General features: G+C 44.3%; 1 protein-coding gene across 1 annotated transcript in view; it reads left to right on the forward strand.

Moving 5' to 3' along the window:
- LOC148035471 (endoribonuclease YBEY, chloroplastic-like) overlaps positions 1–23986 on the forward strand; it is a 124783-nt gene that overhangs the window by 68001 nt on the left and 32796 nt on the right. Inside the window, exon 9 of the mRNA XM_087677425.1 lies at positions 11686–11757. Within this exon, the coding sequence (XP_087533551.1) occupies positions 11686–11757 (72 nt within the window). The remainder of the gene's footprint in view (positions 1–11685; positions 11758–23986) is intronic.

Raw genomic sequence — 23986 nt, forward strand, 5'->3', positions numbered from 1 at the left:
AGGAATAGATGAATTTCAAAAGACAAGAGGATTCATTAGGGGACTAGATAAAGCCTGTAAAAAGGAAGTAAAAAGGAGTTCACCTAAGACGCTGTAAGAGGCAATTAAATTTGCATTAATCAATGAAGATAATGTGCGTCTAGGTACACTCACTAGTCTCACTGATACGGAGCCTAAGTCTAAGGAATTGGAAACCTCAAAATTTGTGGGCAAATTTAAAAGAAAAATGCCATTCTTTAAGGGTAAAAAACAACCTTTTGAAAAGAAACCATATGTGAGGCCAAAGTTAAGTCCTGATGACTTTGATAAGGCCAAAAAAGAAAAGCTGTGTTTCAACTGCCTATCCCCTAACCATGCTGCTTGGAATTGTCCTCAAAGGAAAAAGGGGGAAGACAAAGGAAAGGATAAGGACAAGGGCAAGGGAAAAGAGAAACAAATCCATGTAGTGCAGACCTTAGAATTAAAGGGGCATGAAAGATACAAATCTTTAGAGGTCCTGCACATGGATGTACAACACAAGTGTTGTATGTCAACTTCTATGTGGCATCCTACTTTTGGGCCACATGATTTAGTTAGAGTACATGGATTGATAGCTGAAAAGAAGGTCAGAGTCATGATTGATGACTCTGCTACATATAATTTTATAAATTATGCACTTGTCAAAAAATTGAAACTTCCCCAACAAAAGAGTGAGCATCAATATGTTGTTCGTATGATACAAGGCCAAGACAATAAAATATGGGATACAATGGTATCCAATTTGGAAATTGAGATTCAAGGATATAAAGATAAACTTGATTTCCAAATTATGAACATGGAAAGAGCTGATATTGCTCTAGGGAGGGAGTGGCTATGGGGATTGGAACCATCCTTAAAACGTAGTTACCATCATAATACAGTGGAATTTGAAAGGGATGGTAAGACTTTTGTTATTCAAGGTGAACATGAAGTATCTGATAATCCTTTACTGTGTTCTACTGAAGTTCAGAAGCTGATAAAGAAGGAAGTTTGTGAGGTATATATGTTATGGCCTCTTTCTGTATAGAACACTTTTACTTTCTGTAATATAAAGCAACAATTTTCTTATGTTTGTGAGTTGAATGTAAATAATGAATTAAGTAGTTTGTTAGATGATTTTAAAGATGTGTTTCCTTCTGATTTACCAAGTGGCCTTCCACCAGATAGGGGTGACATAAATCACCCAATTGACACAAATAAGGATACACACCCTATTTCTAAACCACCGTATAGGTTAAGTGAAACACAGCACCAAGAAGTTGAAAGACAAATTAAGGATTACCTTGATAAAGGATTTATACAACCCAGTAATTCACCTTGGGCTTCACCAATTTTATTAGTAAAGAAAAAAGATGGTTCTATGCGACTTTGTGTTGACTATAGAGCACTTAATAAAATAACGGTGAAGAATAAATTTCCTATGCCCAGAATGGAAGATCTTTTTGATCAATTACAAGGGGCAAAATTCTTCACAAAGATAGATTTAAGATCAGGCTATCACCAAATAAGTATTAAGGCACAAGATGTTCATAAGACAGCATTTCGTACTAGATACGGGCATTATGATTTTTTGGTGATGCCTTTTGGCCTCACTAATGCACCAGCCACCTTTATGAAGCTGATGAATAGTGTTTTACGGCCCTATCTAGGACATTTTGTAGTAGTCTTCTTGGATGATATCTTGATCTTTAGTAAATCAAGAGAAGAACATTTGGAACACTTACAATTAGTATTCCAACTGTTAAGAACACATTCTCTTTATGCGAAGAAAACTAAATGTGAATTCTTTGCACAAGAGGTCAAATATTTGGGGCATATTATCTCGAAAGAGGGAATCAACATGGATCCAGAAAAAGTAAGGGCAATTATTGAATGGCCATCTCCAAGGAACCTGGAAGAGCTGCAGATCTTCCTAGGTTTATCTGGATTTTATCGTAGATTCATTCGAGATTATGCCAAAATAGCTGTTCCAATGACAGACCAACTTAAAGGGAAAGGAAATAGCTTCAATTGGGGAACAGACCAAAATGAAAGTTTTCAAAAACTTAAGGTAGCTATTGCTATAGCTCCAGTATTATTAATAGTGGATCCCAATAAACCATTTGTGGTTGAAGCTGATGCCAGTGATAAGGCGATAGGCGCGGTCTTATTACAAGAAGGTCGACCAGTTGCTTTTGAAAGCAAGAAATTAGACCGTGCAAAACAGAATTATTCTGTTTATGAAAGGGAGCTATATGCAATAGTACATGCAATGAAGAAACGGAGGCACTATCTGTATGGTGCCAAACATTTGATTTTATCGGATCATGAAAGCATTAAGTGGCTTAATGATCAACCGGATTTACATGGGCGTAAAGCCAGATGGGCCGAACTCCTCCAAGAGTTCGACTATGAGATAAGATATAGAAAAGGAAAGTATAATATAGTAGCTGATGCACTCAGCAGAATGCCCATCATTAATGAATTGAGTTTTACTCAATTCACTTCCAACTTGCTTGAATCTTTAAAAGGGAAATGCCAGGTTGATCCGGCATATTCCAACATATGGGAAGCAATAATAAATGGGGATCCAAATGAAAGTGTTTCTACTAAGGAAGGAATATCTGAGGATGTTCAACAAGGAAATGGAGCATCAGGGGTTGCTCAAACCGGATTCAAGTGGAAGAATTTTACCATTGATAATAGTTATTTACTCTACAAGGGTAGGGTATGTGTCCCGAAAGATATAGAAATAAGGCGCCAGATACTCTTTGAGTGTCATGATACCCCTAGCGCGCGTGGTATGATGACACCTGGTAGAATAACTTCAGGATATGAGTTTGCTGACACTTTAGATAGTGAACTTGGTATTCCGATTGTCTATACGCCTGGCATGAGGCAGAACAGGTACATTCCGCCTCATGAGAGAAGGGAATCGAGCAGTGCACCACAGCCTAGACGATCGCAGAGAGTCAGATATCCTGTTGACAGGTTGACGTACAGTGGCTACTCTGCAAAGCATTATGCTTACATGACAAAAGTGATGGAGATCAAAGAACCAGATATATATGCTGAAGCAGTAAAAGGTGAGAATTGGTGTGCAGCTATGGATGAAGAAATGAATGCCTTGGCTGAAAATAAGACATGGGATCTTGTGCCACTGCCTGAAGGGAAAAAGACCATTGGCTACAAATGGGTCTACAAGATCAAATGCAAATCGGATGGCAGTGTTGAAAGGTACAAAGCCAGGCTGGTTGCTAAGGGGTATGCCCAATAGTATAGACTTGATTATGAGAAAACATTCAACCCTGTTGCCAAGATGGCAACCATACGCACTGTGATTGCTTTGGCTGCTGCTAGAGGCTGGAAATTGCAGCAGATGGACGTGAAGAATGCCTTTCTTAACGGTGACTTGGCGGAGGATGCCTATATGGTTCAGCCGGAAGGGTATGTACACCCTGATTTTCAGCATTATGTATGCAGGCTGAAAAAGGCATTGTACTTGATGAAGTAGGCTCCGAGAGCTTGGCATGCAAGGATCAGTAACTACTTGCAGAGCTTGGGATTTACTGTTGGTAGGGCTGATCATAGCCTATTTACGAAAAAGATTGACAGTGGCTTGGTAGTGCTGGTCATATATGTTGATGATTTGATAATTACTGGTGATGATGACTTGGGCATACAACGTGTAATGAAGATGCTGAAATTTAAATTTGACATGAAGGACCTAGGAGAACTGAAGTATTTCTTGGGCATTGAGGTAGTTCCAGCTGAAAATGGTTTATGGCTGATGTAGAAGCACTATGCCATGGAAATGCTGAAGAAGTATGGCATGGCTGAATGCAAACCATTGGATACAGCTCTTGATCAGAACCTCAAGCTAGACATGAGCATTGGGGTTGAAGTAGAGGATGTGACTATGTACAGGCAGATGGTTGGCAGTTTGATTTACTTGACCATCACTAAGCCTGACTTGAGCTATACTGTAGGGCTCATAAGCCAGTTTATGCAGAAGCCCAGAAAGCCGCATTTGGATGCAGTTAGACGCATTATGAGATATGTTAAGTCCACTGTAGATTATGGGCTGTTCTATGTCAGAGATAAGCCCTTGAAACTGATTGGATATACGGATGCAGATTTGGCAGGATGCTCATATGAACGTAGATCTACTAGTGGCTATGCTTTCGGGTTTGGTAGCGGTATGATCAGTTGGAGCAGCAAGAAGCAGCCTACGGTTGCTTTATCGAGTACTGAGGCAGAGTACAGGGGTGCTGCATTGGCAGCATGTGAGATTGCATGGCTGCTCAAGCTTATGGCTGATTTGGATATATAGATGGATGCTCCAGTGACCTTGTTATGTGATAATCTGAGTAGTGTACTCCTGGTTATGAATCCAGTATACCATGCCAGGACAAAACATATAGAGGTACACTACCACTTCATCAAAGAGATGGTTCTTTCAAGGAGAGTTGATCTCATGTATGTGAAGACTGATGAGCAGGTTGCAGATATCTTTACCAAGTCTCTGGGTAAAGATAAGTTCAATGTTTTTAGACAGCTGCTTGGTGTCCAGATGCTGTCTTGAGCTTGAGGGGGAGCGTTAGACTTCAAGCTCATCTATCTATCTTCAGTTATGACTGTACCCGGCACTTAGGATGTCCAGCTGTACCACACTATGCAGACATTGAATAAGTCAATGTTTTAGGACTTAGCTGTCTTTGGTGTGAATGGTCCTTGAGACCTTAGGTTGTACTATTTACTTTAGCTATGTGTGAGAATGGATAATGGAAGTGAGAGAGAGCACACTGCTCTACACTGTTACTCCAACTCTCTGTCTCTGACTTTGAACGATTTTTTGAGAGGACCTAGTTGTGACACTTCTCTCACATCTTTTGTCATTGACATATAATGTGTTCTACACTAGTCTTCTCACTTCTTGTAGTTGGGAGACTCTCACTTGGGAGGAGCTCATCCCATGGGTGCTTGAGCAAGATGTGCATCACAAGGAGACATATTCTTGCGGAGGTTGTGCATATGGCCGTGCTTATGCGGTATCATTGGCATTGGTACTCTCTGTGCCACCCTTGGATTCGCATCTCCTTTGGCATTCCGCCACATCTAGGATATGAGAGGGGGTGTTAGTAGTCATGTGTGTCTTGTGTGGTTGTGTCCTGTTCGTGAACCTTAGTCTGAGTTAGATGAGGACATTAGGAACTCTGACGTTGTATTTGTATGTCATTTTATGTATTTTAAGCACTTTAGATGAAGGACACATAAGTGCATTTTTTTTTGGACACATTTGGCTATCTTGGATACCCATATTTGGGTTTGGCTACTTTATTACAAATCGTGGCTCCCGTTTGTCTATATATAGGCGGATCACCCTCCCACTTATTATCCATCATTGATCCTTTGTGATTAGCTAGTCCTCCTCATTCTCTCATCCCCCTGCTACTGTTTGATGCCCACACTAACATATAGAGTTGTGTGTTGGGGATGACTGTTACAGTCTTATACCTTCCAGCATTGTAGTCACATTGTTCCTTCTCTCACCTATGTTCTCTCTTTGTCTCCTCTTCGTGTTTACTTTCCTTTTTCCATTGCACACTCTCATAGTCAGGATGTGCATCGTATGTCGGAAAGTGAAGTATAATAGGCAAAAGATACGAGGCTTATTGCAGCCCTTGCCTATTTCAAATAGGCCTTGATAGAGCATTGCTATGAATTTTACCTTTGCGTTTCCTAGGATATCTATAGGGAATGATGGGATATGGACCATCATGTGCAGTTTTAGTAAGTAGATCCATTTCATTTTGGTGAGAGAGAAGATTAGGATAAATATATAGTATGCTTATTTTTGAAGCATTTGCTTAAGTATCATGGCATGCTAGAGTCGATCATTATTCATCTAGACCCTCGGATAACTAGTTCGCTTCGGAAGGGGGTCTGTAGTGCTTGATCTTTTGAGATGCTATAGATGTGAGCATAAGTTAGAGTGGGAGTAGTATTTGCCTTTGGTGGAGTTTGCATATAATAATATAGTGCATAGTGCCAATGGAAAAGCTCCATTTGAGGTTGTGAAAGGTGGCAAGAAAGTGCCTTCTATTTTGCACATAGAGGACAAGATCTTTGAGGGTGATTGGTATGTAGAAAACATGGGTGTAGCCTATGAGAAGGTTCATTATGCTCTTCGGAGGTCTCAAGAGAAGCAAAAGAAGGCAAGTGATCGCCATAGACATGCTTTGTAGTTTGCAGAGGGTGATTATGTATTGTGTTTTGAAAAGACAAGGCTGAAAAAGATGAAAGGTGAAGAGAGATTGTATCGAAAGCTGAGTATGTGATACTATGGTCCTTTTCAAGTATTGGAGAGGGTCAACAATGTTGCTTACAGGCTGAAATTGCCACCACATTGGTAGATATACATGCCTTTTATATGGGTTTGTTGAGACCTTTTCATGGTGATGTGCTTGAGGATGTATCTGCTGAAATTCAGCCAGAGGTTGAGGAGTTGGATGAGATTTTGGTACCCTAGTAGATTTTGGCACATAAAGAGGGAAAGATTAGGGGTAAAGTTTCATAACTATTCACCAATGGATGCTAAGTGGATGGAAGAGGATGACTTGGCGGACAATCCTCAATTGTTGTAGCTTTACCTCGAGGCTTTTCAACTAGAGCGGAGTTTGGATCGGGCTCAATTAGGTTCAGCAGAGTAGGGGTCTAGAGCATTGCGTGATGCTGAAGGAAGAAGGGTAGTACTTCCACTTTTCCAATAATGGACAACTCCACTCCTCTAGTGATGGACAACTCTCGTGTATGGTGGATCCCAGATGTGCATCTAGGGTAATGTGGTGATAGTATGTCTGCCACCCATGAGGTCACTGTTCAATGTACTAGCCACTGTAGCTAGTATGTAGATGGGTATGGTTTTCACTGCAGCTCTAAAACTATACATTTGTATTAGTATGCATCAATTTGCATTAGTCTATAATCATTAGAGATTGATTATCGATTGTTGGTTTTCAGTGGACGATCATCACGTTTTAGTGGTATTCAGCTCGTTTTGTGAACTACAGTATGTTATGAATGGTATTGATAGTTCAGCCATGGTTTATGTTTAGTACATGCTTTGCTATGATTGTTTGGCAAGAACAATCGAGGTATGGCAATGAGAAATACATTCTATGGGTCTTGGCAGCAGTTTTAGATTCTTTATGAGTCTTTTGTTATGGTTTATAGTGGCTGGAAATTTCAGCAAGTGTTTAGCATAAGCATGGTTAAACAACAGTGGCTAATGTTGTTTTTACTATGATGCCTATTGGGAAATTCCAATGCAATATGTTTTGCTTTGGCACATTACGGTGCAATCGAGGGTGATTGCAAGGATTTCAAGGGGATGGTGGTCTCTCATGAGGACACAAAATTTTATTCATTTATTTAGCACTTGATAAAAATTTAATCAAATGTGCAAATGCTACTTGTACATGTGATGTGCAAGTTAATTATTTCATAGTGTGGGACCGTGGATCCTGAGATATCAGTTGGTGCTAAAGGCAAAAGTTGTAATAAGTTATGCTTGATAGATACTAGGTGGTACCCGATGTTAGATTTGGGCCTAGATCAATTTATTGATATTAGAGACTAGGCATTAATTAATTAATTAATGCCAACCAAAAGGTTAGTAATTGCTTAGGAATACTTGGGAGACAAATTGGCCAAGCCAATTTAATTATTGGCCGGTGAAATTAAATTTGAGAGCTCCAGAATAATTATCAAATTAATTTTCACAATTAATATTGTGTCAATTAATTTGATAAGCTGGATGATGCTAAAAAAAGGGATTAGAAGATAGTCACTTGGTAAAACTTGCCCATGCAAGTGGGGGAGAAGGCTATTGGAGGGTAGGAGATAGTCATTCTAGTTGGTGGGACTCTTGTAGAGAGAGAGAGAGAGAGAGAGAGAGAGAGAGAGAGAGAGAGTTGGGAGGCCCAGGGGGGGGGGGGGGGACTGTCCAAGCAAGTGCCAATAGTTTGATGGCTTGTGCAGCCAACTTGGAGGTCATTTGCAATAGGCGAGAGCCAGGTAGAGGCCCAATACAATAGAGGACTGCTATATATGAGCTGATGACTGTAGCTTCTTACTCTCGAGCTGTAGGTGAGAGTATCTAGGGCGATTTGGGACACAAGCTGCTGTTTAGTGCAGATTTTTGTGAAGAAAATAAAAAATTTCCGATTTCTCAACTCTTTTCAGCATTTTCCAGCTATTCAATCAGTAGAGGAAGAGATTTCAGTCAATCTTTGATGTAAACCCTAATTTATAGTAGAAATTAGGTTTTTGACAGCTAGCTTGGGATGTGTGCCCAGAATTGAAGGCCTAAGACTTGAGTTCTAGCAATTGAAATTGAAGGATTTCTAGGAGATTCAAGGGGCCAGCCAACTAACTTCAATTGGGCACTAAATTTGCCTCACAAGGAGTAGGCTAAAGGCCAATTCCCCAAGCAAACCAAGGGGTAATTTGGTTTGAAGGCTTTCTAGTCATTTATGACAGGAAGAAGCACTTGGATTAGCGGAGGAGATTGGTGAACCTTAGTTGTACTTCATCCATTTGTAATAGAAGATAATGAAATACCACAAGGAGCACTAGTTTTGGAGCCAAAAGGCTATCCATTGTCTAAAATTCAAGTGATAAAATGTGTAAATCAATTTTTGTGAATTAATTAATCACTGCAATTACTACTAAATCAGGTTATTACCACCCTATCTGATGAGGAAGGCTGGTTTCACATTGTGATAGGACTTGGTACAGAGTCCTAGACCCTAAGACATGCAAGACAAGTAGTTGGAGGGATTAGGGATATAGGAGGAGGCCTTTTGAGAGAAGACAGTTGGACTTGGGGAGTTGGTATAGTGAGATCCATTTGTAGAGACATCTAGAATGTTATCTTTTTTGAATACACAACTAGATTGGGAAGGAGTGTACAGATGAGTAGGATAAGGATGTTGCCAATGGCGACTCAACTTTGGGCTACACAAGGTATATCAACACCTTTCTTGTTTCTTGAGGAGATTGGAGAACAATTTTGGACCAAGAAAGATCTCACTCTTTCATTATTACTATCACACATGAATTTAGCGATTGGTACATGGCTTGGCTATGATAGAAGACCTTGTTCCTTGTGTTAGATGTGGGGAGTCAAAGGAGACATAGAGACATTGCATTTGGGATTGTTGTAGGGCTTAGGAGGTTTGAGGGAGAGCATATAGGATGGTGTTTTATGGCTTTTTAAATTCTATGGCTTAGGAAGTTTGAAGGAGAGTATATAGGATCGGTTTTTATGGCTTTGTAAATTCTATGATTGTCACATGGGGATGGTTGCTTGATTCATTGATAGAGGCCTAGCTTTGTGGATATGAGATGTAAAGGAGTGCCATGCTTGCCTTATCTTCGGTAGCTTGTGAACAAAATCTTCTTGAGGAGATTGGAGAACAATTTTGGACCAAGAAAGATCTCACTCTTTCATTATTACTATCACACATGAATTTAGCGATTGGTACATGGCTTGGCTATGATAGAAGACCTTGTTCCTTGTGTTAGATATGGGGAGTCAAAGGAGACATAGAGACATTGCATTTGGGATTGTTGTAGGGCTTAGGAGGTTTGAGGGAGAGCATATAGGATGGTGTTTTATGGCTTTTTAAATTCTATGGCTTAGGAAGTTTGAAGGAGAGTATATAGGATCGGTTTTTATGGCTTTGTAAATTCTATGATTGTCACATGGGGATGGTTGCTTGATTCATTGATAGAGGCCTAGCTTTGTGGATATGAGATGTAAAGGAGTGCCATGCTTGCCTTATCTTCGGTAGCTTGTGAACAAAATCTCCATGCGAGATTTCTCACAGCGAGTGTAAATCTAGGGGTAGTGTCACAAATGGAAACTTGTAGCTAGCATCATGGCTTGGTACATATAGACCCCCATATGTAACCATGCTATAGATTGATTGGCTATTGCAGAGGCTCTCTTTAAGTTTTGGACAAAGGTTGTTCATACTCCACATGAGAGAAGGGAGAGGATATCGTGCAGTTTCAAAGACTACGAGGAGGATAGATGCTTTTCTCTTGATGTGGGATTTTGGGCCTCATATAGTTTGCCACTGTAGACCTTGGGACTGGTTATATCTTGAAGCTATCACCAAGAAGCAGGAAGAGACCTAGAAATCCTTAGAATGGGAAACAAGGACAAGAAACCTAGACCCAAGCACACACACAAGTAAGGACTTATGGTTGGAGCCCAATAAGGAAGTGATTGTGTGACTGTAAGTATTGATTTCCTGAGTTGATATACTCTTTAGGAGAAATTCTCTAATGTAGAATATCCCTCGTGGAGTGCTTGAATGGATTGTTTGTCATAATTGTTAAGTAATGTGTTGGTGAGATATTGGACTTGTTCTGAAAGGGATGATTTCCTAGAGAAAGATAGGCTTGGTTGCCTTAGATTTGTTTTCTACCAGAAAGAATGTCCATCACTGTGTTGAATGTGTCATGGGAGGTGAGTTTGACAATCCTCATGTTTGCCAAGATTCCCTCAGTAGGAATCAGAATCCATCCTGGAAAGTGTCATGACCAACCATCATAGTCTATAGGAGTCCCAAATCAGGTTATTACAAGCTAACAACATCTTGAATGAGCGTATAGCATCAGCAACAGATATCTAAACATCAGAGCCTATCCGTTTATGAGGGAGGGAAAGCATTACCCCCCCTTCTTGAGCACCAAGTAATGCTCTCTGGAGAAAATCTGCACTCGTACATGTGCAGGAGGAATGTCCCCCCTTTCTATCCATCCCTTCTTCTCTCTTCTTCTCCTGTTCCCTTCTCATCCCTTCTTTTCTTGTGTGTTTGGTTTGGAAGTTGAGAGGGTCGAGGAGGTATCTGTAATAAGATAGGGGACATGTGGGAAATGTTGAAGAGACCAAGGGAAGGAGAGTGGAAAATGAAGGGATGAATGAGGCTTAAGGACGATTGTTGGAGGTTGGAGAAGGTAGCAGAAGAGGAAGGACAAACCAGGGCAGAGGGATGAAGCGGGAGAAGGGAGGTGGGATGGGAAAATAAATAGTAGCAGAGGTGGTGGCAGAAGGATGGTGGGATTGGAAAGGGGAGAGACATGGAAAGACTACAGAAGTGTTATAAGAGTAGGGGACAAGCAGGGGTGGTGTGAAGGGTGTAGTGGCATGCTGCTGGCAGGGTTTACAAGCAGCATACATGGGCCAATCAAAATGTTCTCTCTCTTTCAGTTGTAGGGAGCTTCCCCTTAACTTAGGGGCATGCAAGGTGGAAAGAGCAGTACGAGTTTTACATCAGCATGGTAGAGACAATCTGAAATTTCCATTGTAGCGAGCCTCCCCTTAACTTAGGGGAATGCAAGGTGGAAAGAGCAGTACGAATTTTACATCAGCATGGTAGAGACAATCGGAAGTTTTTCTTTTGGGATTTGGTGTTTTGTAAGCACAGAATACAGATATCTTGTGATATCAAATACAGGATTTGATCATCCCATGTCTTAAGGAGAAAATTTCTAAGCAAAGACTTGGAGCTCCTTAATTTAGGAAAGGTCTATGCAGTCATTTGATTGAATAACTATATGTTAGATTATTGTTAGAAATTCAGGTTTTTCTGACTCTTGATTGCTTTCTAGGGACTTTTGGTCTATGGTGATGAAGGGCAAGTGGTGCACAGCCAACATCTCAACTCTGATGTCTGTTTGAAGGCAAATCTACTACACTACTCGTGCAGGCTTGCATTCTTCCCTTTTGCTTTAAAGTGTATGGTGCTTTTAGCAAGCACTTCCCGTTAAGACTATTTGTGATTCTGTTTTTGAAATATGCTGATTGCAATGCAAATCAAGATGCAGTACCACAGTTACTTGAAAGGGACTGTAGATCATGGTTATCATGTACATGCTAACTAAGTAGCAGACATTACCCAGACTTTGTTGACTGCACAATGTGATTGGGATGGTGCCTAGCTTTGTTGTGAGCCTTTTCTACAAAATTTCTCAGCAGGCACTGCTCGATTGTATGATTTCATAGGTGAAGGCTAGCACACCAAAGGCGCACTGCGGGATTTTAAATCTTTAGGCTCATGCAGTCTTTTCTGCAGAAATGTCTTATATCAAGAGCTAAAAGTCTACAAAAACAGTGTGGAGCTATAATGTAAGGAGCTCTAAAGAAGTGAAGAGATCATATGATTCCAGTCCATTTGGTTAGGAGTGAAAGGAACCGAGATGCTATGATCATCCATGTTTTGGTAAATTGTCTGCACTTTCTGTAACCTCTAGGAACCGCGTTGTATGTGGGCCAGGTAGCCATGAGCCATCAAGTCATGCTTTCTCAAACAAGGAATTTCTCTACATTCCATTCAAGTAGTAAGCCAGGCATGCTGTGTTGCTTGATTGTCTAGGCTTCACATGAGGTCTGTGGCCATGATTCAGTTGGTGGGAATCATATTTCTGAATTATCTTGCTAGAAGAATGATATGCTAGTTACACTTTGTATAAACATGGGTTTGTAGTTGGGAAATTATTGCTTTATGCATGGTGCACGAATATGCTATAGCACAAATGTCTGCATGAAAGGACAAGGGCTTGTTTAGTGATGTATTTTATGCATGGTTGCAATCATGTGAGAGCACCCTTCTAGCAGCTTAGGTTGCCCTTTTTTCAGTTATTTTAGGTAAGGGGGACAGCATGCCTTCAGATGGAGCTCCCTCAACAGAATCAAATTAGATTAAATGATCTAGTTATTTTATATTGTCCATATGTCAGCTTGGGGCAAGGGACATCATCGTGGAAAAATATCAACTTTTGCTGCTGCTAGCACCAGAGATTCTGCACGAGGGGCAGAGATGAGAAAAGGGCCATATAGCTTTTGAGGCTTATTCCCACTCCTTTCCGGAGACATTTGATAAAATTGGAAAATTTTACTGACAAATTTGAACCGATTGCATTAATACATGAACCCGAGACTATAAAATGGGCAAAATTAGCAAAAATTTGCCAAAATCTTGCAAAAGCCCCAAATATTCTTAGGTCAAATGTGCATCAATGTCAACAAATTTTACTTTGCTAAGAAAAATTTCATTGATATGAGAAAAGCCCCAAATTTTTTGGAACCAATGTATGTGATTTTTGCAATTTCCTAGTCTGAGGCAAATCAGGATAGCATGCAGCAGATGAGTTGAGGTGAAAATGACCAGCACAGGTCGCGTGCATCAGGCGCACCAGCAGGCAACCAGATATGATGGGTCAACATCAAATGGGACCAACGAGGCGGCAAAGCAAACTTTGCGATACGGGTCGATGGGGCCAGGCGGAGGTATTCGGCAGCATTGTCCACGATCTGACGGACATCATGTGTCAGGTCAACATCAGCAGACGGGCAACCAGCCAATAATTTTTTTTTTTTTTTTTTTTGTGAAGTGGCTTACTTTTAAGCCCTGGTTCGCGTGTGCAAGCACGGTCTTCAGACTAGTGCCTTCTTATGCCTGAGATCCTGTCCCACGACCTGTGACACTCTTGGGAAGCGTGAACGCTGTAACCAACGCTCTGATACTAGTTTGTTGAGCTGGAGTGCTGACTGGAATGCAAGACTGGAATGAGCAGTGATAGAGCTGAGAGCTGAGAGAATCGAGTAAGAGTGTACCAATGTGTTGCATGGTACACAGAATAAAAAATGTATTTACATGTTAGGGTACAAGTAAAGGGTGTGTTCACACCCGTAAGTTTATACACACGGGATAAATGGGAGTTTACACCCAAAGGGGCTTTACACCACCCAACATGAGCTAATGATTGTCACATTTGTGTAGGGTGGCTTGATCCAAGAGGAAAGGCTGCCATGGCTGATATATGTTGGATTTTCCCAAGATGGGAATTGAAGGTAGTGTTGGCCTATTTTGAAATTCTCCTATACATTTGTTTGTCGTGTACATGACATTGGCTTGTTAGAAGTGAGTCCTTAAAAATCTGGTTCATACAAAAGAGGATTATACAAACCTGCCATTGGAACTAGTGGAGATGAAGACTTTGGAATGTTGGTCGTGCTCAAAGTGGTTATAGAAGTAGAGGATGTAGCATTGGCCTCCACATTGTCTCTCCTCCATATTTGCTCAAAACCACCTTATAGTTTGTTCCCTCGAAGAATACCAATGATCTCTGTCCAAATTATAGAAGAGTATGTCATGGGGACGTGAAATTTTGATGCTTTGCTTAGCATTTACTGAATTATTAATCAAATGTGCAAATGTGATGTGCAAGTTAATTAATTTAGATTGACGGGCCAAGGCCTCGAGGTGGTTGTGGGTGTTGAAGGCAAAAATTGTAATAAGTTATACGGATTAGGCAGTATTAGGTGGTGCCTAGTGATAGATTTTGGCCTAGAATATTTTATTATGTAGTACTAGGTGGTGCCTAGTGATAGATTTTGGTCTAGAATATTTTGTTAGGCATTAATGTTTGTGGTGACATTAGGAATCCACAAACATTAGGAATTAGGCATTAATTAATTAATTAATGTGACTTTAGGGGTTAATAAATGCTCAAGATTGCTTGGATGACAGATTAGCCTAGCTAATTTAATTGTTGGTTGGCACAATTAATTTTTTGAGCAGGAATTAATACTCCAATTAATTTTCAGAATTAAGATTCTGAAAATTCATTAATTTTGCCTGAAAATTGTTGGAAAATGGATAAGGAAGGTTGCCACTTGGCAAAACTTCCCATCATAGTTACTAGGAACGGGGAACGGGAACGGGACCCCCTGGAACGGGGGGAACACCCAAAGTGAGGGAATGGGAACGGAGGGAAAGGCATGCATATATATATATATATATATATATATATATATATATATATATATATAGAGAGAGAGAGAGAGAGAGAGAGAGAGAGAGAGAGAGAGAGAGAGAGAGAGAGAGAGAGAGAGAGAGAGAGAGAGAGAGAGAGAGAGAGAGAGAGAGAGAGAGAGAGAGAGAGAGAGAGAGAGAGAGAGTGAGAGAGTGAGTGAGAGTGAGAGTGAGAGTGAGAGAGAGTGAGAGGAGAGGAGAGATCGTCGATGGCGCCCGCTCGTGCCCTGCCGCCTGTGCAGCTTCAGCGTCATCCGCTGCCCGGTTCCCCCTGCGTGCAGACGGCGTAGGCCGTCGCCCGTCTGTCGTTTCGCGCCCGTCATCGTTTCGCGCCCGTCTGTCGTTTCGCGCCCGTCTGTCCTTCCGCCCCGTCATCGTTTCGCGCGCCGTCGTCCTTCCGTCTCGCCGTCGTTTCGCTCGTCCTGCTCCTCGGCGCCCTTCTGGTACGTCACAAGTTTCATTTCGCTGACTTCCTGCCCGCTTGCGTTGCCACGACTGCAAACGCCCCTCTGCCTTCAACCTCTCTGCTGTTCGCGGGTGCGCTTGGTCGTTTTGCCCCCTTCTGCAGAGGCGCCCAGTTGCGGTCAACCCTAAGCCCCACAGACGTCAGAGAGGCAGTGTCCCGTCCAGTGTGCTTGTTGCTCTGTACACAGAGAGAGAGCTCCCTCGGGATAGGCCACGGCTGAGGCCGCCAAGTCTGCGGGACTTGCACAGAGAGAGAGAGAGAGAGAGAGAGAGAGAGAGAGAGAGAGAGAGAGAGAGAGAGAGAGAGAGAGAGGGGGCGCGAACGTGAAGACAACAGTATGGCTGGCCTGGATATGGATTTTCTCGACCGGACGTTGGCAGCCCTTGGCCCTGATTCCGATGCAGAGGAGCCGGAGGATATGGTGCCATGCACGGAGGAGTTGCCTCCGGGTTCTGAACTGCCGCCTGCCGGCAAACGCTCCAAGCATACTTCTGATGAGCCAATGGGTCCTCCGGAACGTTCCTATGCGCAAGTGGCCTCTGATCCTATGGATTCGCAGGAAATTGACTGGGAGCATTTGCTGGACTTTGCCAATACTCTGCTTGGCGATTATGTCAAGCATAATACTGAATCTTTTTCTGATGCGGCAACGGATGATGTGCTGGAAGCCACAGTGGACCCCAAATCAGTCTTGCGATCCTTCTCGGTGTTCTATGACCGTGCAGTTATACTTTTCTTCACTGGCAGGATCCCAGTGCTTTCGCATATTCGCCAGTGGATGCACCATTTATTGCAAGGGGAGTGTGTTGAGGAGATCTTCCTTGGACCTCGCGGCTTTTATGAGGTGCTGTTGAAATCGGAAACGCATCGAGCTGAGCTCCTGTCCAAGTTGCCACTATTCTTTGATCGTCGCTTGGTCCATGTTGTGCCATGGCGCCCCATGGCCGACTTCCAGCGTCTGCTTCAACGAGGATGCCCGGTGTGGGTGGAGGTGGAAAATTGTCCGGCGGTCTATTGGCCCATGTTGAAGGATGCGATGGCGGTTGTGGGAACAGTGCTGGTTCCCCCAAGCCTCAGGGCGATGAACCGAAACCGTTTATGCATGCTATGGGACACGGCCAGGAAAAGGCCCGCGTGGCTTCGCCTCAATTGTTCAGGCATGCATCCTTTGCATTTCCGCTTAAAATGGGGCAACTTTGCGGGACACTGCTTTTCATGTGGTAAATTGGGGCATTTCATGGCCGAATGCCCTGAAAGGCATCCGTCTTCAGAGGATGCGCAGGTTGTGCTGCCCAAGGATGACATGGTGCTTGATGCCACGCCCCAGGAAGCCCTTCAGTCTCCTCATGTCATGGATAAAGGCAAACAACAGGTCCTGAGTGTGGATGCCCGTCGCACTGACTGGATTGAGGCACGTCCCAAAAAAGGTAAAAAGTTGGATGCAGGCCTGGCGGATCCTGGGCCTACTGCTTCCCAGGATTCAGTGCGCACGTATACGCGCAGGAAAGAAATGGTCGCTTCACAGCAGGCTGCGCGTCCTACGGCCCCGTTTGCCCCCCGTAATCAGTCTCCAAGGAGAGTCTATACCGACGGCCCCAAAGGCCCACCTGCTAAGCTGGCGTTTGATGCCAAAGGTAATGTTATTACACCCTGGGATCGGCGTTATCCCCGCCCCTCTCCCAAGGCAGTGGATTTCCCTTCTACCTCTAAAGCAGGTCGCCAGAATTCGTTTGCAGTATTGGTTGATTTTCTGGATGAGGGTGTCCTGGATGCTCTCGCGGAAAAGGTGAAATCGAGGCAGCAGGCGCCTCGTTCCTGACTTCCTTCTTTAAGGATACATGAAGATAGCCACGTGGAATGTGCGAGGCATTTGCTCTCGCCATAAGCAACATGCCATGTGGACCGTCTTGCATGAGAACCAGTGGGATGTATTGTGTGCTGTTGAGCACAAAAGTCACGGTGAAGCAGGAAAAGTTGTGGATTGTCATGGATTCCGTCTGTTTTATGCTGGGACCCATGCTACGCACTATTCGGGCGTGCTGATGATTGTCCATGAGAAATATCAGCCTGTCCTTGTTAAAAATGATGTGCAAGGCCGCTTTCTGGTAATCGAAGTCTTATTTGAAGGAGAGATTTTATGGTTGTCGGGCCTCTATGCTCCGAATGATCCCGCATCCCGACGGGATCTTTGGTCCACTTTGCAGGGCTCCATGTCACTCGGCCGAAGGGGGTTTTTGATGGGTGATTCCAATATGTGTGTTGACTCTTCTCAGTCCACTTCAGGGCATTCGGTAATGGATACGCCGGAAAGCCGGGTGTGGAGTTCCTTTGCTTTGCACGTACTCAAGCAAGATCTTTGGTCGTGGCTTCACCCTTCTTTTTCGGGGTTTACTTTTCATTCCGCACAATATGCAACTACCTGGTCGCGGCTGGACAGAATGTATATCATGCAGGGGGATGATTTTCTTCCCGAGATGCTGGAAATGAAGGTCTTGCAACAATATGCGTTGTCGGACCATTTCCCCCTCCAGCTTGAGATGCGGGCACAATCTATTGCACCTTTTGTGCAATTGCTGGACAGGCTCCCTTTACGTTTCAACTCCTCTTATTTGAAGCATTCAATTTTCCAGGGCTATATGCAGCAGTTGATTGAAAGGTTCTTATTGGACTTCACCTCTGAGGGCTTGCCTTCATTTGCACGGCTGCTCTCTAATGTGCAGCGGGTTGCTCGGCAGTACGGGATCCATCATGCCTCACCTTGTCGCCGACGTCGACATGCAGCAGAGGACTTACTGGCTTTGGTCCGTTCCTTGCTCCTGGATTCCCCAGATGATGATTTTCTGCTGTCACTGGAGAGGCGTTTGGCCCATCTTATTCAAGTGTTTCAGTTGAAATCTTATCAGCAGGCCAAGCTGCATAACTTGACTGACACATTGCAAGATAGTGCCTGCCAGTCTCATAAGTTCTTTCGCGCCTTGCATGCGTCTCCGGCTCGCGAAAATATGACCAGACTCCAGGATTCGGAAGGTCGCATGGTCACTGATCCGCAGACCATTGTCACTATGTGCAGAAATTATTTTATGGAACTTCTTGGTTCTTCTCCCTCGCCTTCTAGCCAGGTTACGCATGCCCGCTCGGTCTTCTATCATCTGGTCCGCCAGCAGGTTCCAGTTGATATGCAAGCCACTTTGGAGGCCGATATTTGCGAGGAGGAGGTTATGGAAGTTTTGTTGCACCTGCCGAAGGATAAAAGTCCTGGCTGGGATGGACTCACTAATGAATTCTTTCAGACCTCGGCCACGCAGTTGGTGAAGCCATTGGTGGTCATGTTTCAGCAGGTTTGGGAAACAGGGGTCATGCCCTCCTCGTGGAAAGAAGGCCTTATCAAACTAATTCCAAAGGTCCCTTCGCCGTCAAAGCTGCAACACTGGAGACCAATCTCTTTGATGGGCTCCATGTATAAAATCTACTCCAAAGTGCTGGCGAATCGGCTACACAAGCACCTTCCAGCTATTGTGCATCCTCTCCAATATGGCTTCATTAAGGGCCGCAACATTCTGCATAATATCTTAAATGTGCAAATGGCTATTGACTATGCGCGGCACTCCGGTCAGGAAGTGGTATTGATTCAATTGGACTTGGAAAAGGCGTTTGATTATGTGGACTGGTCTTTCATTGCAGATCTCATGTCTGCTATGGGCTTTGGCACTCGGATGTCCCGATTGATCTACACCATTAGTGCTGCGGCTTCCTCCAGAGTTATGCTCAATGGTGGGGTTACAGAGCCATTTGTCCTTGCACGCTCGGTCAGACAGGGTTGTCCTTTGAGCCCTCTCTTCTTTGCCCTGGCGACTCACCCGGTCCTTTCAATGTTATCCTCCATGGCAGCCTCTGCTCAGCTGGCAGGCCTGTCTCTCCCTTTGGGTCAGCACGAAGGGCATTAGATGTTTGGACACTCTTTGGTCAGGCCTCTGGGCTTCGCATCGATGCCTTTAAGTCAGCCATTCTCAGTTGTACGGAGCCTGATTTACAGTCATTAGGCTGGCAAGGCCAGGTGGTTTCCCGTGGCTCCATTGTCAGGCATCTTGGATACCCATTGGGGGTGGATGTACGGCCAAAAGACCTGCTGGATGGGCACGGTTCTGGTCCCTCCCAGTCTCAGGGCTGTGAATCGCAACCGCTTGTGCATGTTATGGGATATTGCAAGGAAAAGGCCTGCTTGGTTACGCCTCAATTGCTCTGGCATGCATCCGTTACACTTTCGTTTGAAATGGGGCAATTTTGCAGGCCATTGCTTTTCCTGTGGACAGTTGGGGCACTTTATGGCCGAATGCCCAGAGCAGCAACACATTTCAGATGCGGGCCATGTTGCTCCGCCCATGGAAGATATGGTGTGTGATGCTCCGTCGCTGGATACTATCCACCCGCCCCAAGTTCTGGCCAAAGGTAAACAACAGGTTTCGGGTCTGGATTCCCGTGCCACTGATTGGGTCGAAGTACGTGCAAACAAAGGCAACAGGATTGTTGCTGGCATGGAGAGTACTGTGCCTACTACCTCACAAGATTCCATGCGTACATATATGCGCAGGAAGGAAATGTTGTCTTCCGAGCGCTCTGCCCCTGCTATGGGTTCCTCAGCCCCCCGTCCTCAGCCCGCCAGGAAAATGTATTCGGATCGTCTAAAGGGTCCACCTGCAAAGCTGGCTTTTGATACCAGAGGCAACGTCATTACCCCATGGGACCGTCGTTATCCACGTTCCAACCCCAAGCAAGCAGATATGCCGTCTACTTCCAAATCTGGTCCTCAGAACTCTTTTGCGGTGTTGGCGGATTTCTTGGATGAGGGAGTCCTGGACATTCTCGCCGACAAAGTAAAATCGAGGCAAGCTGTGCCTCATACCTGATTGTGTTTTGCCTACACATGAAAATAGCCACGTGGAATGTGCGAGGCATTTGTTCTCGACACAAGCAACATGCCATGTGGACTGCATTGTATGAGAATCAGTGGGATGTCCTGTGCGCTGTTGAGCACAAGAGTCACGGTGACGCCGGACAAGGTGTGGATTGCCATGGCTTTCGTTTGTTCTATGCAGGAACACAGGCCATGCATTATTCGGGTGTGCTCATGATTGTACATGCCAAATATCAGCCTGTTCTCATTAAAAATGATGTTCGTGGCCGCTTTTTGGTGGTTGAAATTTTATTCGAAGGGGAAATCTTATGGTTACTTGGCCTCTATGCTCCGAATGATTCGTTATCTCGCCGGGAGCTTTGGCAGACTTTGCAGACTTCCTTGTCACTTGGCAGACGGGGCTTCTTCATGGGGGATTTCAATATGTGTGTTGATTCTTCCCAGTCCACATCGGAGCACTCGGTAATGGATGCGCCGGAAAGTCGTATGTGGCATGAGTTGGCTCTTGCTGTTCTTAAGCAAGATTTATGGTCCTGGCTACACCCGTCTTCTCCAGGGTTTACTTTCCATTCGGCCCAGTATGCAACAACATGGTCGCGGTTGGACCGTATATATATCATGCAGAATGATGATTTTCTGCCTGAGATGCTCGAAATAAAAGTGTTGCAGCAATATGCCTTGTCGGACCATTTCCCTCTGTAGTTCGAGTTGCTTGCACAACCCATTGCACCTTTCAAGCAATTTCTGGAGAGACTCCCTTTGCGTTTCAACTCGTCCTACTTGAAGCATGCAATTTTTCAGGGCTATATGCAGCAATTGCTTGACAGATTCTTCTTGGACTTTTCCTCTCAGGGCACTGCGTCATTTGAAAGATTGCTCTCTAATGTGCAGTGGGTTGCTCGGCAGTATGGGATCTACCATGCCTCTCTTTGTCGGCGCCGTCGACAGGCAGCGGAGGACCTGCTGGTTTTGGTTCGCTCCCTGCTGGTGGACACTCCGGATGATGCATTTCTGCTTGCCCTGGCCATGCGGGTGGCCGATCTTATTAAAGAATTCCAGTTAAAATCGTATCAGCAGGCCAAATTGCAACATCTGACAGAGACTTTGCAAGATAGTGCATGTCAGACGCATAAGTTCTTTCGAGCTCTCCATGCCTCTCCTGCTCGAGAGAATATGACAAGACTCGAGGATGCAGAAGGCCACCTTATCCTGGATCCACAGACTATTGTGCATATGTGCAGGAATTATTTCCGTGACCTTCTCGGTTCCGCTTCTCCACCTTCAGCCCAAATTACTCAGGCCCATTCGGTTTTTTATGACCTGGTCCGCAATCAGCTTCCGCAGGACATGCAAGCTACTATGGAGTCAGATATTGGTGAGGCAGAGGTTATGGACGTCTTGTTACACTTGCCCAAAGATAAAAGTCCGGGTTGGGATGGTCTCACCAATGAGTTCTTTGAAGCTTTCGCTACCCAACTGGCGAAACCATTGCAGGCTTTGTTTCAGCAGGTGTGGGAAACGGGGATCATGCCTCCTTCATGGAAACAAGGACTTATTAAACTGCTTCCAAAAGTTCCTTCGCCATCTAAGTTGACGCACTGGCACCCAATTTCTTTGATGGGTTCAATGTACAAAATCTTTTCCAAAGTAATGGCGAATCGGCTCCATAAGCATCTCCCTGCCCTTGTGCACCCTCTCCAGTATGGTTTCATTAAGGGCCGAAATATTCTACACAATGTTTTGAATGCCCAATTGGCCATTGATTATGCCAGGCATTCTAATCAGGAGGTAGTACTGATTCAACTGGACCTGGAAAAGGCTTTTGACTATTTGGACTGGTCTTTCGTTGCTGAACTTATGTCTGCTATGGGCTTTGGTGCTCGGATGTCTCGTCTAATCTACACCATTAGTGCTGCGGCGTCTTCGCGAGTCATGCTGAACGGAGGTGTTACTGAGCCATTTGTCCTTGCCCGTTCTGTCAGACAGGGGTGCCCTTTGAGCCCTTTATTCTTTGCCCTTGCGACACATCCTGTTCTTTCCATGTTATCACATATGGCCGCCTCTTCTCAGTTGGCCGGACTGTCGCTTCCTACAGGACAGCACTTCATTAGCCAATCCCTGGCGGATGATACCTTTATGATTTTGCGTGCGGACAAGGATAACCTTCGAAAAGCATTGGATGTTTGGGGTCTCTTTGGTCAGGCGTCAGGCCTTCGTATCAATGCGCTCAAATCAGCCATTCTAAGCTGCACGGAGTCGGATTTGCAGTCCTTGGACTGGCAGGGTCTGGTTGTTCCTCGTGGCTCCATTGTCAGGCATCTTGGATACCCTTTGGGTGTTGATGTTCCCCCAAAGCAGCTTCTGCAGTGGATTTCTTAGAAAATGGTGGCTAAGTTTATGTATTGGAAGTCTCAGGCCTGGCCCTTCCATGTTCGCCTCAAAGTAGCCCAGATAATTATGTTGCCAATGCTCACATATTTCTTGCCATTGTTGCCCTGGACTACTACGACTCTGAATGCTCTTACTCAGTCTATTCGCTTCATGCTATGGAAGAAGGACTCATTGCATGCAGGTATTTCCTGGATCTCGTGGTCGCATGTGTGCACCCCCAAACGCATGGGTGGCGGAGCTATTTTAGATGCCCAAACTCACATGCAGGCACTTCGTTGGTCTCTTTTCCGCGCCATGTGCTCGGATCATCATCCGTGGGTCGCTATAGCCCGTTATTTCCTTGAGAGCCATGGGCTTCGGCATGGCAATACCCAAATCCGGAGTTCTTGGTGGAATGTTCTTAATGCTGATTCGCGGTTCTCCAGTTTTTCTTCATCGCTGCTTACTCATTTGGTATGTTCCTGGAAACACGTCCTTCAAAAGGCTCAGTGGCATCCTACGGAGGATCGCTTGGCTACTAACTCCTTTCAATTGGAATTACTGGCAGTCTCGCGTTTACTTTCGTGGGAAGGTAAACATGAGCTTCGACCACAATTCAACCGGATGGCACGTTTGGGCTTGTCTTCGGTTGCGGATGCCACCCTTGCCAGTCGCAATGTGCTTATATCGTTTCGTACAGCTAGGAGGCTTTTCAGGATCCCTCGTGGATATAGGCCTTTATGGGAACAGCTTTTGACGGTGCTCCAGAGCAGACAACCCTTTCCTGCTCTTGCTTCTGATCATCCCTGGCAGGATTGGGACTTACAAGGCCGGCTGAATTTGCGCACAGCTTCTGCTAACCAAGTGTATCATCTTCTGATTAAAGATCATCAATGGCTAGTTACTAAAGCAAATGCTTTATGGGGATTGCGTAAATCCCGGTCATGGTGGAGGGCAACTGTGATGCAGGGCTGGTTGAACAAGACACCCTTTAAATATAAAGTCTTTCTTTGGAGAGTGATGATTGGGGGTCTTCCGCTTGCTTCGGCTCTTTCCAAGCGCCGAATCTCCACTGGCACCTGTTTCTTTTGCACCACTACTATAGAGAGAGAGAGTATATTAACGTCTCTAAAAGGGCAATGTGGCCTATGAGACCAAAGCAGTACATACAATGATGGTGTGTTTCTCATCTGGAATGAGAAAAAAGATGAAAAACATGCCTATAAGACTGAAAAAGAAATGAAGTAGTGTCCTATAAAAGGGGAAACATGTCAGTGATCTGAAAGTGAGAGTAGAGAAAGGAAAACTCTCCATCAATGATATGTCTGTTCTCTAGGGAGGTGTATC

This window comes from Lygodium microphyllum, chromosome 5, assembly GCF_053477565.2.
Source record: "Lygodium microphyllum isolate KBCC chromosome 5, Lygodium_microphyllum_v1.1.10, whole genome shotgun sequence".
Lineage (NCBI taxonomy): Eukaryota > Viridiplantae > Streptophyta > Polypodiopsida > Schizaeales > Lygodiaceae > Lygodium > Lygodium microphyllum.